Source organism: Schistocerca piceifrons, chromosome 8 (assembly GCF_021461385.2).
Source record: "Schistocerca piceifrons isolate TAMUIC-IGC-003096 chromosome 8, iqSchPice1.1, whole genome shotgun sequence".
NCBI classification, from domain to species: Eukaryota; Metazoa; Arthropoda; class Insecta; order Orthoptera; family Acrididae; genus Schistocerca; species Schistocerca piceifrons.
In genome coordinates this window covers 359,802,728-359,823,169 of record NC_060145.1, presented here as the reverse complement: position 1 = coordinate 359,823,169, position 20,442 = coordinate 359,802,728, and the positions used below count along the sequence as shown (strand labels likewise).

Sequence of the window (20,442 nt, the reverse complement as noted above, 5' to 3'; positions counted from 1 at the left end):
CAGCGCTGTAGCCTGGTGGTGTTGTGTGACGTCAGATGGTGGGCCACATCTCGGTGGCGCACCTCAACCCCGCGGTGACGCTGTGCGCCGTGCTCAGGGGTGATCTCACCGTGCCCGCCGCCGCCCTCTACGTCATCGCTCAGCTCAGCGGCGCCCTGCTCGGCTTCCGCCTGCTGCTGGTGAGTACTGCTTTCGCAAATGTGTTGGCGTTAGCAGTAGTCCGATGATGTGTTTCGTGCGGCTCCTCAAGGTAGGCTATCCTCTGCGAGCCACCTCATTCCTTCACAGCGTGTGCGTTCCACGAGTGTTTCCACACTGTACTTATGCTTCGTCTTCCTCTAAAATTATTTACCGCCCCCACCCCTCTAAACTTACCTCTGATTAAAAATTGACAACTACTTTGGTGTCTACATACGTCCTATCAACAGAACCTCAGTTTTACTCAAGCTGTGCATAAATTTATTTCCTCACTAATTCGATTCAGTATATAGTCACTAATTATCAAATCTTCTCATCTGCTCTTCACTATTCTCCTCTAGCACCTCATTTCAAAACCTTCAGTTTTGTTCTTCCCTGAACTGTTTATCGGCCAAATTTCACTTCCGTACAAGGCTACACTTACAATCATCATCATCATTTACAGTTTTCATTTAGGCGTCCTTGCCTGTTCCAATTTCAAGTAGAAACCTACAGATCTTTCCATCTCTTCTTCTGTCGGCCATCATTCCTTTTCCCTTGAAGCGTATATTAGTATGTCATTTCATATATTTGTTCTTCACTCTTTGAATGTGTTTATGCCATTTATTTCTACACTCATCTATTTTCTGAAGTATGCTTTTGACACCCAGTTCATTCTTTATTTCATTATATTTTATCCGAGCAATGAGCTCGTAACCAACTAGAGGACCTGGGAGTCCATTATCTGCGGCCTCAATCCTGGCACTGTCATCACATTGTAACATTTTAGCATTCTCTCTTTTCTAACTTTATGAGGAGATTGCGATTTGTAGGGCCTTTCAATTGCTGGAATTTTTGCAGTTTGTCTTGATCATTGTGTGTGATACCTGAGACCTCACGTCCCTGGTAGTTAAAAGTATTTATTTGTTCTAGTGGCTTGTTATCAATTGTTATTTTTGCCCTTAATTGTTCCTTACCATGGAACGCCAAAATGTTAGTTTTAGTTTTGGATATTGTCATATTATAAACATGATTGTGCAACAATCAAATTAATCTTCTGAGTCCTATAAAATTATTTAATCATCTGGCAACTGGAGTGTATTTATAATTTTATTAGTAAGCTTATAATCGTCCACTAGTTTATTCTGTCATGTCATTGTGACGTCCTCTATGTACATATTAAATAAAGTGAGGGATACAGGGCCTCTTTGTCTCACTCCTTCACAGATGCTTCTCGCAAACGTATTTCCTTTTTCAGAATGACATTTTCACTCTGCAGCGGAGTGTGCGCTGGTACGAAACTTCCTGGCAGATTAAAACTGTGTGCCGGACCGAGACTCGAACTCGGGACCTTTGCCTTTCGCGGGCAAGTGCTCTACCAACTGAGCTACCCAAGCACGACTCACGCCCCGTCCTCACAGCTTTACTTGCTTTTTGTTCTTTGATTTTGTTAAGTATATACATATTTCGAATTGTAGTTATTAGATGCTGGAGCGCCGGCCGCGGTGGTCTAGCGGTTCTAGGCGCGCAGTCCGGAACCACGCGACTGCTACGATCGCAGGTTCGAATCCTGCCTCGGGCATGGATGTGTGTGATGTCCTTAGGTTAGTTAGGTTTAAGTAGTTCCAAGTTCTAGGGGACTGATGACCACAGATGTTAAGTCCCATAGTGCTCAGAACCATTTTTTTAGATGCTGGAGCATGCCATTATTTACCAAAATTTCCCATAATTTTACTCTGTTACCTTTATCAAAAGCTTTCTCACAGACAATAAAGGCCATGTATGTTGAACGATTGTATTATCTGTTTTTCAATAATCTGGCAGAATGAGAAAGCACTGTCTAAACAAGATCTTGCCATCCGAAGCCCATTTAGTTCTTCAGTAAGAAACGTTTCCGAAAGTACCTTTACTCTATTTGTTGTTAGTTTTGCATATATCTTTTATTCAGATGTCAGAAGACAAGTCGATAGTTGTCACATTTTCTGCGATCACCTTTTTTTAAAATAATGCGATGCTGTTTGCCTGTCCTCTGGTATGTGTCTGTATTTCCAACAAGTATTTGCAAAAAGCAGTAGTTTCATGAATAGTGATTACGAAGCATATTTAAATAATTACACATTGAGGTTGTCTCACCCTGGGGATTTTCTGTTTTCTAACAGAGCCTTTAGTTCTTCCGCTGATATAAGATCAACTGCAGTTTTCACATTCTCCTCGTCAACTCTCCATCGATTTCGGAAATAATACAACCACTCATTTTCTGAAATGTGGTTAATTTGACTATCTCTCTTTCATCGTAATTAAGTTGTTGCAGCATCATATAATCTTTAGTCTGTTTCCCATGTACATTGTGCTCCATTTCACTCAGAAAATGTTCCCAGCTTTGTGTCTTATTTCTCTTGTCTCTCGCTTGACCACTCAATAGAGTCTTCTTGTTTCTTTGACTGTATTTGTTTGAGGTAGGCCGTTCTTACATTTCATGATTTCTGCTAGTTGTTGGTTCGAAGCTGGAAATCTCATTTTGTTTTTATATTTTATCTTTTTCCCTAAAGCTTCGCCAGAAGCTGTTTTTATTATTCTTGCTGTTTCTTTCCACTTTTCATTAGCATTCTGTTTTTCTTTCTCATGTTTTAGTTTTCCATCTAAACGTTTTCTGTATAACTATTTAATGCTCGGATGTTGTGGGGCATGTATTCCATAGACTTCTTCTCAAGTTTATTTTTTTTATAGTGCTCTTATTGTTACAGAGTGGGATTCTTTGTTTTGATATTACCAGAAAATGGTCAATACTAACATCATATCATTTGTAGACTTTGTTTATTAATGGGTTGGCCTTCTCGTTTGGAATAACAGAGTCTGTTAGTGATATAGAACTACTAGAGCTTCACGTGAATGTATGAATAACTTTGAAGGAAAAAAATATTTGTTATTCTTAAAGGAAAAAAAAACTATTTGTTATTCTTAAGTAGTTGAAGACGAAAAATTTCTTAACTGATCATTATAGCCTTTAATATGTTCTCCATGCGGCCTCACTATTCCTTTAATGATAGGTGTATCTATCCCCACATTGAAATATCCTATAATTATTTAAATTTTCTGATTTAGGTTTCCCATCGGTATTCCATTAATCGCCATCTGCATGCGTTCGTAGATTGCACGTGTTTCTTGCCTCTCCTGGTGCGTATACGCCGGTTGCTGGGAATGCAGGAGGACGGCGTATATTATCTTCAGTCAGAAAGGTTCCCACCAATTAGTAATAATAAAATATTTGTTAAATATGAAAAAATTCTCAACTTTAATGGTGCTTCTTCTTATGAAATGAAATGTCCAGCACCTTCAGTCGTTCGACGTTACTACGATTCTCCTAAAATACTGAAGTCCTGTCAGTGTGCCTCTGAGTGATGCCTCTAGAGCCCAGAGCTGATCTACGATAATTACGTAGACCAAGTATCTGAGACGGCGGAAGAGCACTGGAGCTTGTAGTCTAGGCGGTAACTGTACACGACTCGGTGTACTAAAGAGATCTGTCCACCGTAGCTCAGTGCTCCGGTCTTTAACGAGGCATCGGCCAATCGTTATCTGTACACGTGACACCCATGAGTTGGCAGTTGCTGGCCCAGGCGGACCTCGGTACAGTTCGTTGTGCCCATCCATACAGCTGCTGCGTTACGAGTATTTCGAGGGCACCTTATCGATTGTGGTGCAGCACTCTCTGGAGTCGTGAGTACGGTCACCACGCCAATTACATTCACCAGCTTCCCCAACATTGTTTTCTTTCTTTCTTTCTTTCGCAGTGATCGCTGGGTCGGCGAGGTTACAACGGATTTGGCAATGTTAGTTGTAGGGATGGCCCGATGCCCTTCCTGCCGCCACCCCGTACCTCCCAGGACAGAATCATTGTACCCCAACTGTCTGCGTCTAGTGTAAATCGTGAAATAGTGCAGACGTGTGTCAAATGTCTGCGGGGACCAGCCCGGTAGTCACCTATCGGGATGTGGAAAACCGCCTAAAAACCACATCCAGGCTGGCCGGCACACCGGCCCTCGTCGTTATTTCGCCGGGCGGATTCGATCCGGGGCCGGCGCGCCTACCCGAGCCCAGGAAGCAGCGCGTTAGCGCTCTCGGCTACCCTGGCGGGTCCAGCTTCCCCAATATCTTTAAATTTAAACTAAATCAATGATAACAGGTGAAAATTTGTATCGGAGCGGGACTGGAACCTAGGGCTTCCACATGTCCGCAAGAAATGACACCACATATATGTAGAGATGCCTTTACTTTTGCTGCGATGAGCCTCTGCTCAGCGTGTCGGAATGGTTTTCGCGGACAGTACAGTCGTCGTCTCACGCTAGGACCACAGCAAACCAAGAGTCGCGCACTGTCGGAAGAAAGTACATGTTCCGGGTTTCCTGCAGAGACAGATCTGCTCCGGTAAGGATAACAGGTGCATCGCAATTAAGAGTGTGAAATGGGGCAGCAAGTGGAAACCTATTCCACAGCTGAAGTAGGCAGGATAGTACGCATCTTGTGGGTAAAACGTCTGAAATGCATTCAGATTCTTCATGAAATTCTTGCTGTATGTGGACCAAATGTAATGTCGCGTCCAGTCGTAGCGAAATGGCGCCGACAACTTGACCAACGCTGCACAGATGTGAGTGATGCTGATCGGGAAGCAAGACTACTTATCTCGACCATAGACGACAATGTTCAGGCAAGCGAGGAACAACGCAAGTAATGGTCGCTGAAACTCGGAGGTCTGCAGTGACTTTCCTGGAAATGCTCTATGGCAACAGAACTCTCGAAACACTAATGTCGTTACACACGACTTCGTAGCTATTACTTTTCTGTAAGTATTTTTCAGAATGGGAAAAGTAGAAAGAAAAACAGCTTTATCCGTAATGAAATTTTCACTCTGCAGCGGAGTGTGCTCTGATATGAAACTTCCTGGCAGATTAAAACTGTGTGCCGGACCGAAACTCGAACTCGGGACCTTCGCCTTTCGCGGGCAAGTGCTCTACCAACTAAGCTACCCATACACGACTCAAGCCACGTCCTCACAGCCTTAATCCCACCAGCACCTCGTCTCCTACCTTCCAAACTTCGCAGAAGCTCTCCTGCATACCTGGAATGCTAGTTCTGAAAGGTATACAGGAGAGCTTCTGCGAAGTTTGGAAGGTAGGAGACGAGGTACTGGTGGGATTAAGGCTGTGAGGACGGGGATTGAGTCGTGCTTGGGTAGCTCAGTTGGCAGAGCACTTGCCCGCGAAAGGCAAAGGTCCCGAGTTCGAGTCTCGGTCCGGCACACAGTTTTAATCTACCAGGAAGTTTCAGTTTTATCCGTTACTGAAAGTGTAGTACAGCTACTGGTTGTTGCCTCAGAGGCCTACAACGACTCTATGGAAACGCTCTATGAATTTCCATTTCACACAAGAGTGTTACTAGATAATAATTCGTATCTTTTAGTGGGTAGGTACTATATTAATGGAGAGTTTCTCCACTTGTTTAGCAGTGAATGAATGCCTGTAATTTTGCAACACATTGTGCATACTGATGCTGGGTGACGTTTCGGCAGAGTGTGACGCCGTCCTCAGCGGTGTGTGACTGCACGACGACGCCGGCAGCGGGGCTGTCAACAACGCAGGCGCTGCTCGTGGAGACGGGGGCCACGGCGATGCTGATACTCCTGTGCCACGGCTCGTGGGACGCGCGCAACTGCCACAACTCGGACTCCACGCCGCTCAAGTTCGGCTCCTACATCACCGGCATCTCCATCGCCGCGGTGAGTCCAGCACAGAGACTGCTGCTGTTTCCACTCTTGTGGCATCAGTTGCGTAAACTACTGCAGGCTTAGCTTGCTGTTTATGCTAAAATAAAGTTCACACTCTGAGATATACAATGAGGTGACAAAAGTCATGGGATACTGATACAGACATATACAGACGGCGGTAGTGGAGCTTACACAAGGTATGAAAGGGCATTGCACTGGAGGCGATGTCATTTGTACTCTGATGACTGATGTGGAAAGGTTTCTTATGTGATTAGGACCTCACGCCGGGAATTAGCAGACTTCGAACGCAAAGTGGTAGTTCTAGATCGACGCATGGGACCTCCTATTTCGAAAATCGTTAGATAATTCAGTGTTCCGAGATCCACAGTGTCAAGAGTGTGCCGAGAATACCAAAATTTAGGCAGTATCTCCCACCATGGACAACGTAGTGACTGAAGGCCTTCACTGAACGACCGAGAGCACCGGCGTTTATTAAAGTTGTCAGTGCTAACAGACAAACCAGATGTCCACCCCCCCTCTCCCCTCCCCCGCAGAAATCAATCTCGGACATAAGACGAACGTATCCGTTAGGACAGACGGCGAAATTTGGCATTAATGGGCTATGGCAGCAGACGATAGACGCGAATGCCTTAGCTAATAGCACGACACCTGTCCTGCGGTCGTGACCACATCGGTTGGACTGGAAAACCGTGGAATGCTCAGGTGAGACCCGATTTCACTTGGTAAGAGCTGATGGTAGGGTTCGAGTGTGACGCAGATCCCAAAAAGCCATGGACCCAAGTTGTCAACGAGGCACTGTGCAAGGTGGTGGTGACTCTATAATGGTGAGAGCTGTGTTTACTTGGAATGGTCTGGGTCCTCTGGTCCATTTGAACCAATCATTGACTGTAAATGATTATGTGTGGATGTCTGGAGACCATATGGAGCCATTCAGGGACGTCATCTTCCCAAACAGGATCACAATGCACCATGTCAGGGATGACAATTTCGAGCTTTCAAAATAGAAAATGTGAGATAAGGTTGCCCTCAACTACGTACCCTCTGACTCAGAGTTGAAACATTAAAGTTTTGGCTGGTTCCCTTGTCTAGGGGCTGCGATACGCAGTTGCCGCATGGCTGCGGTACGTAGTTGCCGCATTACGGGCCAAATACTGCTGAGTACAGTATCACTCGACAATTGGGAATTATGAATGTAACATATAAATTTGTAAATGAAAGATTTCAATTAAATAAAATCTGCAGGTACTTTACTAACGACTTAAAATGATGAGTACGACAATAGAAGTACTTTTGAGAATGCAGTATATTTCTGCAAAACACTTATTGGTGTCGATGGTACAGCAATTAAATAAAATACAAAAGTTGAATAACAGGGAAACAATAAACAATAAATTCCTCTTTTTTTTTTTTTTGTTCATCAGTCTACTGACTGGTTTGATGCGGCCCGCCACGAATTCCTTTCCTGTGCTAACCTCTTCATCTCAGAGTAGCACTTGCAAACCTACGTCCTCATTATTTGCTTGACGTATTCCAATCTCTGTCTTCCTCTACAGTTTTTGCCCTCTACAGCTCCCTCTAGTACCATGGAAGTCATTCCCTCATGTCTTAGCAGATGTCCTATCAACCTGTCCCTTCTCCTTACCAGTGTTTTCCACATATTCCTTTCTTCTCCGATTCTGCATAGAACCTCCTCATTCCTTACCTTATCAGTCCACCTAATTTTCAACATTCGTCTATAGCACCACATCTCAAATGCTTCGATTCTCTTCTGTTCCGGTTTTCCCACAGTCCATGTTTCACTACCATACAATGCTGTACTCCAGTCGTACATCCTCAGAAATTTCTTCCTCAAATTAAGGCCAGTATTTGATATTAGTAGACTTCTCTTGGCCAGAAATGCCGTTTTTGCCATAGCGAGTCTGCTTTTGATGTCCTCCTTGCTCCGTCCGTCATTGGTTATTTTACTGCCGAGGTAGCAGAATTCTTTAACTTCATTGACTTCGTGACCATCAATCCTGATAAGTTTCTCGCTGTTGTCATTTCTACTACTTCTCATTACCTTCGTCTTTCTCCGATTTACTCTCAAACCATTCTGTGTACTCATTAGACTGTTCATTCCGTTCAGCAGATCATTTAATTCTTCTTCACTTTCACTCAGGATAGCAATGTCATCAGCGAATCGTATCATTGATATCCCTTCACCTTGTATTTTTATTCCACTCCTGAACCTTTCTTTTATTTCCATCATTGCTTCCTCGATGTACAGATTGAAGAGTAGGGGTGAAAGGCTACAGCCTTGTCTTACACCCTTCTTAATACGAGCACTTCGTTCTTGATCGTCCACTCTTATTATTCCCTCTTGGTTGTTGTACATATTGTGTATGATCCGTCTCTCCCTATAGCTTACCCCTACTTTTTTCAGAATCTCGAACAGCTTGCACCTACAGCACGTAATTAGTTGTGAACAACAACAACAACAACAACACAGCTCTAAACGCACACTACGTCTTCACTGTAGAAGCTACGGAAATCTCACAAGTGCAAAAGTCGGCACTCCAAAGTGTTTCTATCTGCTGCGGCCACGCGCAAACTGCTCCACTGTTCAAGCGCTTCCCGTGTCCTGTGCCGTACTGTTCCGAACTGCCAGAACTCTCCCTCTGCCAGAACTACCGCGTGTCCTGCCCGGAAACGATGCTCCTCCCCAACCTCCATAGGTCTCTATTAGTAACGAGCGCTGTGATGGGCTACAGCGCTCCCTCCATGTCTCCAGGCCAACGTGTACTCACAAACATATTGAAACACATACCAAATACTGGAGTTACATTTAAATAACTTGAAATTAAATAAATATTCCTACGGCTGGACCATAAACACGCTCTAGCACAATTATTAAATACATAAACAAATTAAATAAACATATATCAAAGGAATAGCAACAAAATGTAGGCCAGCAGCTTAATGTCTCTTTGCTTTCTAAAACACAGGAAATATTTAACCAATTTCTTCATGAATAATATATATCGGATATAAAAAAGACATAGATGAATAAAGATATTTATAAGCGTGCTGCTACCGTTTTTTCCTGTATCTGTGTAGTACCTATGGCTGACGCGATCGATAGTAATCAGCTACTTTGACCTCCAATAACTCATGTACTATTTAAGTTACATGCCTGTAATTAGTACCAATTTAGGTTTAAACTAATAGCTTTCTAAATACACGGCGATCGACAAACTCGGATGAAGCGTTTATATTTTGGAAATTCGTTGCTGTGTGTTACTCGTATAATTTACTGTCAGGTACTAACCTTTAAACTAATAAAGATGTTGAAAATCTGGTTACACCGTCAGAATCGTCGTGCAAATAACAGTAAGGTACATGTTTCTTTTTGAGGTACCATGATTCATCTGGCTACTATTAATTTCTATACGAACTGTGAAATGTCTGCCATGATGGTTTCCCAAAGCCCGCCATCTTTGGCACTCTTGGCGTGTCCCCTTCATCGACACAGTGGCACTATGCAAGTCCCAGCCACGCGGCCGATGGACCACGTGGTCCGGCCGTTGCGCGGCATCACGTGGTTGCTAACGAGCCGCGGCTTGCCCAGCTGCCCGAGCGGTGGCCGCCAACTCTGAACTTAGAATATTTCCAGGGCGCCGCAACTCGTCTGTTACCTCACAAAATGCACCACGTAAGCAAGCCGCAATTGTTCGCGATTGGTTTGAAGAACATTCTGGACGACTGGAGTGAATGATTTGTCACCTACCGAAAATTTTTGGAACATAATCGAGATGTCACATTGTGTACAAATCTTGCAACGCAACAATTTTGCTATTATGGATGTCTGTAGAGGCAGAATGGCTCAATATTTCTGCAGGAGGCTTCCAACGACTTTTTGAGTCCATGCCACTTCCAGCTGTTGATGCAAATGGAGGTACGAAACGATATTAGGACGTATTCTGTGACTTTTGTCACCTCAGGGTAATCTTATCTCTAATATCGCTGAAATACAATAATTTGTTACACAATGTCCCTGCCATGTTTGGACATAATGTCTAATGTGATCAGTTTTCCCACTGGCCTTACGTCCAACTAAACGTACAGGAGAGGCATTACGTGAAGGGCTGCAACGGTTACTGACGATTTTACCCTTCCAAAAGCCACCTGTTGAACGATGGTGGCATGATCCATGGTTAATTCCCTGTTCCTGTCTCAAGGCACTGCTCCCCACTATGGCGGTCTAGATGCCATAACTGCCACCCACGGCAAATAGTTGTCTGACCAGTGCATCTCGAAGCCAGGTTACTATGGATCATTATTTTCAAAGTATGTTTGGTCACGTAATGGCCGTGTCTCATGTTCTTTCGTTGCCTTTGAAAACACTAAATTTTGAGACAAAACTGTACTAAATGCAAACCGAACTCTGTTTGATGCACTGATAAGATACATCTGGTTAAGTTCCTTCTTTGACAGTTATTATTTAAAAATTTCTTGATTTCTCTAAATTATTTCATGAGAATACTGAGATGGTACTGCCAACAATGTCACAAGTGGTTCTTTCCTCATCTGCAATGTTGTTGATAATGGTAACTGTATTGACACTGACGATCATCCTCCAAATGTGTATTAATAATGTCACTAACGCTCTTCCTTCCATCTTCTGAGTGAAATGATCCTGCAGCAAAGGTCACTGGTACAGTGACACGACTATCCTGCAGACAGTATGCGATCAATGCTGGTGGTGTTACTGTTGTTCAGTTAAATTAATTACTGTGTTATCCATTTAAAAATCAGTAATATCTAAACCAAATCTCTTAATTTGTAAAAATGCCAGAATAAAACCTATACCTTTTGCAGATATTTCAGACTAAGTTAAGAATTCTTGACCGTAGTAGCTATTAGAAATTATTATTATTATTATTATTATTATTATTATTATTGTAAAAAAATTTTGGCGAATAATAATTAGATTTACAGTGACTGTCACAGCATCTTCATAATAGTTTGGTTAGTATGCTTTGTCACATCTTGGTGATATTGTACTCCTTACGCTTCTTACTGTCGTCGCAGGGTCCTTTCACTGGAGCCAGCATGAACCCCGCCAGGACACTCGCCCCAGCGCTCTGGAAGGGTGTTTGGGAATGCCACTGGGTACGTCTCCCGAGAATTTTATGCAATCATGTAACAGTGAAACTGACATCTATATATGTTGTATGAAGGTGCAAAGAAATTTTTGTCACATGCAATAAAAGGGATTTGTTGTGCAGTGTGAAGGACGATTTTGCAATGAGTGACATCATTCGCAGTGGGGTGACTTTGCTTAACCTCTGTTTCCATGAATATGTTAATTCAGGCACCATGACTTTTTATGTACTAATGTTAGGAAAATTATTTCGTTGCGAATGTGCTGCATGTATTCAGTTTTTACCTTACTGCGATGCTTTAGCCTATGTGTGAATATACTCATAATCGACAGATATTCTTCAAATACTCTGCCAGAAATGCATTTATAGATTTTATGTAATTGTTGTTTTGTGTTAAAATGTGGGCTCAGATGAAGTTTGTTCATTTTCGGAAAAGAATGTTACTTATTAGTCTCCATTACCATCCCCTTAAAAAAATCCCAATTCGATATTAGACATTTTTGACAGGATGTTTTCTAAGCTAGGAAATACTTCTCTAACACGGTCTTCAGGTTAGCTTTTAGCGCTGTGATGTGTTCTTAATATATAATTCTAAAACGAGTGTGCTTTAAGGATTTCTTTATTTTTGGGAACAGAGAAAAGTTACATGGGGCCACGTATGGCGAATATGGAGGCTGGAGCGTCATTAAAAACTCACGTCCAATCTACGAAGGTTGAATAGGTAGATTAACGTAGTGAAAAACACAAGAAAACAGTTTTATGCATATTGCTCCACGCAAACAGTGAACTTGTACGTAATATGTAATCTTTACTGCACGTTCGACCTTTTGGGAAGAACTCATGTTGCTCTACACCATTAGAATTGAAGAACACAGTGAGAATAGCCTTCACGTAGCACCGCACTTGTCGAGCTTTCCATTGTCTTGGCGATTTAGGACGACTGGAACGATTGAGCACTAGTTTCGATGCCACATCCGCAAAATCAAGTTTTATCATCTGTTACGAAGTTCTGTATTGTTTTTGACTTCATCTAGTAACTTCTTAGCAACTTGCGTTCGCCACTGTTTTTGTTCAAAATTCAAAAATTCAAAAAACACCCGAAATTGTTCCATGAAATGACTCAAATCAAAGTGTCCTTATCGGGGGCTGTGATAATTACTCGGCATTCGTTCATAATCATTTCTTCCACTGTTTCCATGATTTTCTAGGGCGTACAAGATGCTGGTCATCATCATCTTCCGCATGGCCTTCTTAGGAACGCATATGCCGCTTGTAAACCCACCTTTCAGTCGTATAAGAACGACAGAAAATAATGTTTATAAGACTTCGCTGCATTTTATTCCGTACTTAAAGAAATATTTGACACAATTTTCTGATCCATTTTGATACCAAATGAAGAAAGTGAAAATGTAACATTTTTCACAGCAGACAACAGACTAAATATCCGATATGGCTAACACTGTACAGATACTTTGCAGACATTTTTGGTAAACAAAAACGAAAAAAAATCACGCGCTCCGGACTAATAAAACGTGCGAAATTACAAAATCCCTTACTTTTTGAACAAACCTTATATACAGACTTGGTGTACGTCTGTGTATTTGCAGTGTAAATTTATGAGAACTTTGGAATTTATATAATGCAAGTTTCTGATTGACGTTTCTTGCCAAATAATATTACCACAGGTGGTACTTTGAAGGGTATTGACATTGCGAATCAAATAAATTTTTCCCTTTCTCGACGCTGTCCAAGCAATGTGCCCTCTAATGAATATCTATGGTAGAAAGAATATTCTTAAGGTATGTGATGATGTAATACGAAACAGACTTCTGCCGCAGCGGTAGTGGTCCAGTTGCAACTTACGAATTGTCTGAAGTATTGCATGAGTGACATACAAGTCAGCTTTCTCGTGTTGCGAGTAAAATTCTATTGAAGAAATTTGGTATTTGAACCCCATCCTTGCAACGGATTGCCACAGGGTATACTGTGATTAGTTAAATCATTCGTCACTGTCCAACACTGTCGCTCTTTACACCATCTCAAGCGCAGCTTACCACTGACTACGGAAATTTATGGGTAATAAGGAGGTGCTGGCGGGTCAGTCTCTCGTGACATCTGGTGGCCAATTACGCATTACATAGAATTGACCAGATGCTTTTCATCCAATAGTGTACATTGGTGGCTGTAGGATCATTCTGTAGTCCGCATGTTCTGTAAACTTTCTCAGCAGCCTGTCAAGAGAAGAGAGTCTGCTTTTCTCCAAGGATTTTCATTTGATTTCCGAGTATTTCCGTAATACTCGGGTATTGTTACAAATCTAGGAGTTGAATTGCTTCGTTGTTTTCATACGATCGGACTTGAGCGGATCCCATCCATTCGAGCAGTACTCAAGGAAGGGTCTGGCAAGTGTTTTGTACACGTGAGCCATTATACACGAGCTACAATTTCTCAGACTTCTCCCAATAAACTAAAGTCGAACTTACTACAACCTACCTTACATGCTAGTACTGATTCATGCCCCTCAGGAATGCTACGCTCAGACATTTTTTGGGAATTACCGAGAGAGACAGGTAAATACGCAGATGGGTTAGGGAACAAGTAGGAGTGGAAGATACAGTTACACATATACGTGATAAAAATTAAATGTTGTAAGGAGAGCGGGTGGTAGATGGTAGGTGGACGTAGTTCTTTGCAGAATTTCAAGAGATAAGGTGTCCCAATGGAAGACTGGTGGAGCAAATTAAGAAAACGTGCAGAATTAGGAGGCTACATACAGAGGTTGGACAAATATGTGGAAATACCGCTAGAAATGCATGCTTTGATACGAATGTAGATAGTAGGCGAGCCTGGAGGTTGCGCTATTGCATTTGGACACGAACACCGCCTCTGCAATGGTTGCAATACATTGCATGTGTCACTCGTGGTCGGAACGATGTTCTGTGTACTTGAGAGGGCATTATTTCTGAGCTATGTCAATTCGATCATGGGCAAACAGCTGGTGTTCGTATCGTGAGTGCTTTCGTAGCTAGCCTGCCGTGGTGGCCTAGCGGTTCTAGGCGCTTCAATCCGGAACTGCGCGACTGCTACTGTCGCAGGTTCGAATCCTGCCTCGGGCATTGATGTGTGTGATGTCCTTAGGTTAGTTACGTTTAAGTGGTTCTAAGTTCTAGGGGACTGATGACCTCAGATGATATAATCCTTATACCGCATACAGGAAAGCAAAAAATCATCTGCCGAAACACAACATGAACAAAAGTGTGTACTGAGTGACCGAAACAGATGTTCATTGAAGAGGATCGTGACTATGGTAAGGGGAAGACGGCTGCAAAAGTAAATGTAGAGCTGAATGTCACATTTGCGAGTCCCACCAGCACCAAAACAGTATGAAGGGAGTTTCCCAACCAGAGAATTTCACGGCGATCTGGGATGGCAGAACACTAAAGTGTGATGAACAAGCTAGTTACCGGAAAACTTGGTGCTGAAGTTATAAGACTTGGACTATGGAGCAGTGAGAAAAAAAAATCATTTAGTCGAATGAGCCTTGTTTCAGACTGTCTCCAGCTTCTCTGAGTTTATGTCAAAAGAGAGAAACTTGCTTCGTGGTGCTACATGGTACCTATAGTTCCTCTGTAAGGTTGTGCTACTGCCAATGATTATGTTAGCAGTTTGGCTGATCAGGTCGATCCCATGGTACAATGTTCTCCAATGATGATGCTGTGCTCCCAGTCCACACATATCGTACCGTTCAGGACCGGTGTTTTGAACAAAAGGATGAACTGTCTCATCTGGCTATGCCATTACAGTCACCAGATCCCGGTATTAAAAGATGACGACATTTTCCACTTTTGCGTATTAATTTAATTTGCTCACATCTAGTTTCAGCAGTCTAGGTCATATCCAAGCTGTCAAACCAGCAAGACGGCGTTTATGTTCCACTAATAGAAAACGCAGAACAGACACCTAAAGCACAAATTGCAGAACCATAAAAACACTTGCAAATGGCCTGCAAGCTGAAAAATAGTTGGCGTCAAATAAAATTAAAACAGCAAAAGTGGCAAATGACATCTTCCTTTAATAAATTGATTACTGTGGCACCTGATACGAAAAAAAAGATTAGAGTATTATTGAGCATGCACGGAGAATGGTATAAGATTCCCTTGAAGACCACGCATGGTCTGTATTTATCCATTGTGAGACGACTGGAGCTGTTTCAAATGCTAAGGGTTTTCCTACACCACATCAGGCTTGGTAATATGTTGTCCTTTTGGTGTTTCCACATTTTTATCCAACCCCTTTTAGCCGGATATGTTAATGCATAGAGTTTGTGGAAACTGGCTAATGATGAAAGTCTAATAAATGTTCCAGCGAAATACAAAAAAAAGAATGATTTGTAATATTTTGGTGTCATAATGCACTCATATCCCTCTCATAAAATTTTACACTAACCCCGATGGGTAATAACCCCCGCAGGCTGGGAAGCACTGCTTTAATAATGTCTAAACCATAAGTATATGTTGTTAAATGTGTACTGAGTGTGCGTTCTGGCTAAGTCTGCACCACGTGTTTTGGTTGCAAGTGTGGAATGTAGACTCTTCAGCAGTTACTATTCCGTGTGTTTGTGTTGTTCCAAGTGTACTAGATTGTGAGTATCCATTTAAAGAAATAGCTTTAGCCAGCGCTACTCCGTTTGTTGGTAGTGATGTGCATCTACTCGGTGGGCTCTTTAGCTAACTCCACAGCACATGTTTGAGTTGTTGGACGTTCGCTATGTGAAGTGTTTAGCAGGTTATGGACATTGTGTGTTTGTGTTATTGCAGAGGTGGAGCATTAGTATGATAATATGTAAACAAGGAGGTCATTTCAGTAGCCTCTATACGGCATGTTTGTGTTGTTGCAGGTGTACTGGGCTGGTCCTTTAGGAGGCTCCGTCCTGGCTACTGTGATGTACATGTCGGTGTTCACAGAGAAGACAACTAGATCAGCTGCCACAGAAGACAACAGCTCTGTAGACAAGTTCAGAGCAGACGTCGACGGCGTGGAGAACATAGAAAAGTTCCCGTTCAGCCAGCTGCCAGAGAACTGTCCTCAGTGTCATCCAGTGCATTCCCGGCCAGAGATTTACAAACAGGCTCTGCCTTGAAGCTGATGCTACACAACTGAAGCCGAAATCTGATACTTACACATTTCATATACCGGTGGCAGTCGTAACAAACTGTGCTGAAGACCTTTAGCTCTGAAATAGCGGTATACGTCTGCAGTGCTGCATTTGAGTGAACTGTTTAGAATAGTTACATGTGCAGTGTTGAATAGGTCGCATGGACATGAAAATAATTCTGAAGATTTAACCTGGAATTGTTTTAGCAGCAGTCATGAGATAACTAAAAACTATCACCAAAGCTAACCGATAGTGTGTCTCAAAGACCAGGTATGTGAAAACGCTTGACAGTTGTTTGTTTCAGTGTGCAGCTTTATGGGACCAATGCAATCAGTTTATTGAGACACTTACTGTGACACCTATCTGTAGAAATGTGGACATTGTGTACAGTGGGACATCCCAATCGTTACTATCGTTGGAATGTGAACGCCATTCGATTTCCACTGCCAAACTATGATTTTACAGACTGAAAAGGGTGGAGAAACAGACTAGTTTCAAAATGAAAAGTAAATTGTCACATGCTTTTTTTTTTTAAAAAAAAGAAAGAACTGTGGTATTGTCAGTATTAGATAAGTGGACTGAGTATGAGATCTGCATGTTAGCAGTATGTGGTACATAATGTGGTGAATATAGATTTATACACATAGTAGCTGGTTCTCGCAGCTTTTGTACAGTGCCATGAAATTTACTAGCGAATGGTATGTTTCCACCAAGGACTCGAATACCGAACTTGCAGATTTTGTAGGCAACGTCTTTGTGACTGGAGCTAACTCAGAACATATGGTTGTGTCTTGGTCCTAATTTTCCAGTTTTGCACTCCAAACCGGTCTTGGTTTTGAATCTACTGATAATTGTACCATACTGGATCTCTCGTAAGTAGATATTTACGCTCGGAAAAAAATGAAAGATAATATCAGAGATGGGAAAGAATTTACGATTTATCAGTGCTTGTTTAGGAAAAATTAGTGTTGAGGGTAGGATTGTCTAACTCTTGATCATACTTTATTCATCCATGAATAAAACTAGCAAGTCAGGAGCTGGCAAACAGTTGTGGGAACGACATATGGAGTCAACAATGCAAACATACAGCTGACACGGCAAATATTAAAAAAATATGTTACGTGCTCGCCTTTACATGTTTGCAGGTTGCAGTCATCAGTACATCTCCAAGAGATCAGCGCGATACAAGAACTGTATTTACACGCAAGTCTTCAGCCATGCTGTCATGGTCAGCATGCATAGGAGGAGGAAGATGTGTAGTTTGACTCTTCTTGGAGAAATGCTCTCGAGAATTTAAAGTTAAACTGGTACTCATGCAGTTCTTTCCTGTAGTGTCTCCTTCCATACGTTGTTGATCATCTCAGACACACACTCGGTCTATTTGAGCAAATCTGTGATAAACTGTACAGATCCTTCCTGAAACTTTTTTTCTTGCTTTCATTCAGCCTCCTGAGAATATCATACCCAGTAGCAATACTGAAGAATCTTTCAGAAGGGCTCTTTGTAAGTGTGATTTACACTTGATTAACATTCTAGTTTGGCATCTCCCTTCTACACATCCAGATTTATCACCAAATCGCATTGTAATCTACAATGAACGTTTCCCTAGTATGCCTCCGAATGTTGCTAAGGAAATCAACAACGATAGCACTGTATTCAGCTTGTCACAAGATTTCCGCAAAAGTTGTTTCTCTATCTCGAACTTCCTTTGTTATCACAATAACCAAAAACAGCTGGAAAATACATTCAATCAGTGCCACTGTGAATCGTGAATCGGCTCCAGTAATTCCAACATTGTTAAAGAAGTAGCTATCTACATTGCTCATATAAATGTTACTATAATTTTTTTAACAGTCTATTTCTTAACAACTGGCCAATAACAGTACATTAGGTGATAGTATGACATTGTGATACTCGAATATTGCACTTATGTTCTCGATGTATACAATTTTCTCACTCGGGTTTTATTTAGACTGTGTCTTACTAAGCCATTTACTTTTTCTATTGATACAGTTTTAGTGTTTGATATTGTGGCTCTGCATATATGTGAGAGACTGACTTCATGAAAGTTCCTGTTCGTTGGTAGTATTTTTCTCTGCCTTGTAAGCTGGATTCTACCTTTAAAAACGCTTTGTTTATGGAAAAATGTGAAGTTACACGGTTTTTAGGACTCTACTTCAAAACGTATGCTGCACTCTAATAACTGTGAATAAATCAGAAAGAAGACAAAATCACACACTATACCTAGTAGTGACACATCAGTAAAGCGTGGTAGTATTCATACTAGCCTTACGCTTCATAACTATTGTACTGCAGTTTTTTTCCTGTTTTCCACAAAAAATCATTCTTCATATCCACTCACTGAACTTACTGTTTTCAATTTCCCGTCCTTCGAAATACGTTCACATAGATTCTATAAAAACTTTCTCATCTGTTTTCAAACTCTTTTTTTTTGTCATGTTGACACGTTTTACCGAATGATATGCACTAAAACACATGTAATTCTCTCTCTCTCTCTCTCTCTCTCTCTCTCTCTCTCTCTCTCTCTCTCTCTCTCTCTCTCACGTATGTCATATATGAGAACTGTTGTTTCTGTCCTTCCGTCCTGTGGTTCTCTCTTTCGTAGGAAAAATGTATTGAACGTTAAAATCCAAAAGCAGTTAGGAATGCGTAACAACAGCGTATACAAAGATTATTTACTGTTTACCAGGTCATAGAATTCTTACCATCATTACAGAAATGTGCAAACGAGGAAGGCTAGCTAGCAGGTTACTGATACTCTTGAAGAAAATCATCTTGGAAGATTTTCTCTCGAAAACGTATGAATGGAAGGAGTTCAAAGTGGGAAAGATTTAAATTTTATAAAAAGGTGATTTTTGCAGTACAAACTATTGTCAGACCCGGTATCTCAAATGACAAGAAGGTGGATACAGCTGTTTCATATTTTCTCATGTACATATAAACTGTAAATTATTTTAATTTCCTGTTGCTGTAAAACTGTATTTTATGTAAATATGCACATGTACTAACAGCTGTTACATTAAAAGAATTATAAACATTTACTTGTTCAATTAATATGCAATGTCATCTTATGTTATCTGTAATAAAAGAAGTTTGAAAACTGCGTAAAACCTCAGCAATTTAATCTGCATACCAAATAGACGATTAGCAATTTCATTTCATGTACTTTACTTTATACATTGATTTCAATCATTTCTTCATTAACATTCCAGTACTTGTCTTAGTTTTCCAGCGATACCCTTCTCAGTTCTCGCCTTGCGTCCCACACCACAGTTTTCTCGTGTTTCTTCTGCTCTCATGAACTATTTCCAAGTCTTGACATGTTCCGCGCTCCGACGTCTGATCTCCAGTAAGGTATGCGTGCAGAATACCAACCATAAAATTTGCTACTGAGAAATTTTTTATGAACAAATTAATTTCTCAGTCATAATTTCTCCAGTAGGCCTATTACTTGAGTTGTAGCACAGCTTCTTTTACAACAGATTTTGTACCTGGATCAGAATAACAAAGTGACTGACAGATACGGAAAGAGGCTACGTTGGTGGTTCGGCGTCGGCCGGACGCCAAGGGTGGCCGCGGCAACAACAGCTGTGCAGTTTATTGCTGCATTCTTTCGTCACATTTCCTTTAACTTGCACTGCTGAGTTCTTTGTGTATTACAAAAAAAAATCAGCAGAAATAAACAAAATACAAAACGAAAACGAATCATAGCGCTTACGTTAGCTGACGTGACTGTCGTCCGTGGAGCTCTATGAGAACGGCGAGAATATAGAAGGCACGACCAAGTTTGTTCTCTGGTTGTTGCTACGTTAGCTCTATTGATACTTGAAATATGTCCATTACCACCTTGAGGTGCTGGTAACATACTCTATTTATACAATCAGTTTCCGTCATCTTACCATCATCAGGTTCATAAAAGTATTCACAGCGTCCTATTATGCGAAATATAAAATCGTTATCGTCCGGCGATAAAAACGTAAATAATGCACAGATATCATATCGCAATATAAATTACGTCGTCAGTCTATAAAAACTGTGATAGGAAGTGTACTCAATAATGTTAAAACTGAGAACACTCGTATCACACACAGGCGATTTTATATTCCGCCTTACATGGTGCTGTGAATGCTTTTATGAACCTGCTGATGGTCAGCCGACTGAAA

At 41.5% G+C, this 20,442-nt stretch overlaps 1 protein-coding gene across 1 annotated transcript; it reads left to right on the top strand.

Moving 5' to 3' along the window:
• The first annotated feature begins 226 nt into the window (after nt 1-226).
• On the top strand, nt 227-19,306 carry LOC124712350 (aquaporin AQPAn.G-like). The gene is made up of 4 exons (XM_047242645.1): nt 227-250; nt 5,744-5,950; nt 11,030-11,110; nt 16,001-19,306. The coding sequence occupies exons 1-4, from the start codon at nt 227-229 to the stop codon at nt 16,241-16,243; spliced, it is 555 nt and encodes a 184-aa protein (XP_047098601.1). The 3' UTR covers nt 16,244-19,306.
• The last annotated feature ends 1,136 nt before the right edge of the window (nt 19,307-20,442 follow it).

What these genes read in the sequence shown, in the direction of transcription:
- LOC124712350 (XM_047242645.1), top strand. Translation starts at nt 227, where the DNA reads ATGTGTTTCGTGCGGCTCCTCAAG. An exon ending in CCGGCATCTCCATCGCCGCG is followed by an intron (nt 5,951 to 11,029) that starts GTGAGTCCAGCA and finishes CTGTCGTCGCAG; the next exon opens with GGTCCTTTCACTGGAGCCAG. An exon ending in GTGTTTGGGAATGCCACTGG is followed by an intron (nt 11,111 to 16,000) that starts GTACGTCTCCCG and finishes GTGTTGTTGCAG; the next exon opens with GTGTACTGGGCTGGTCCTTT.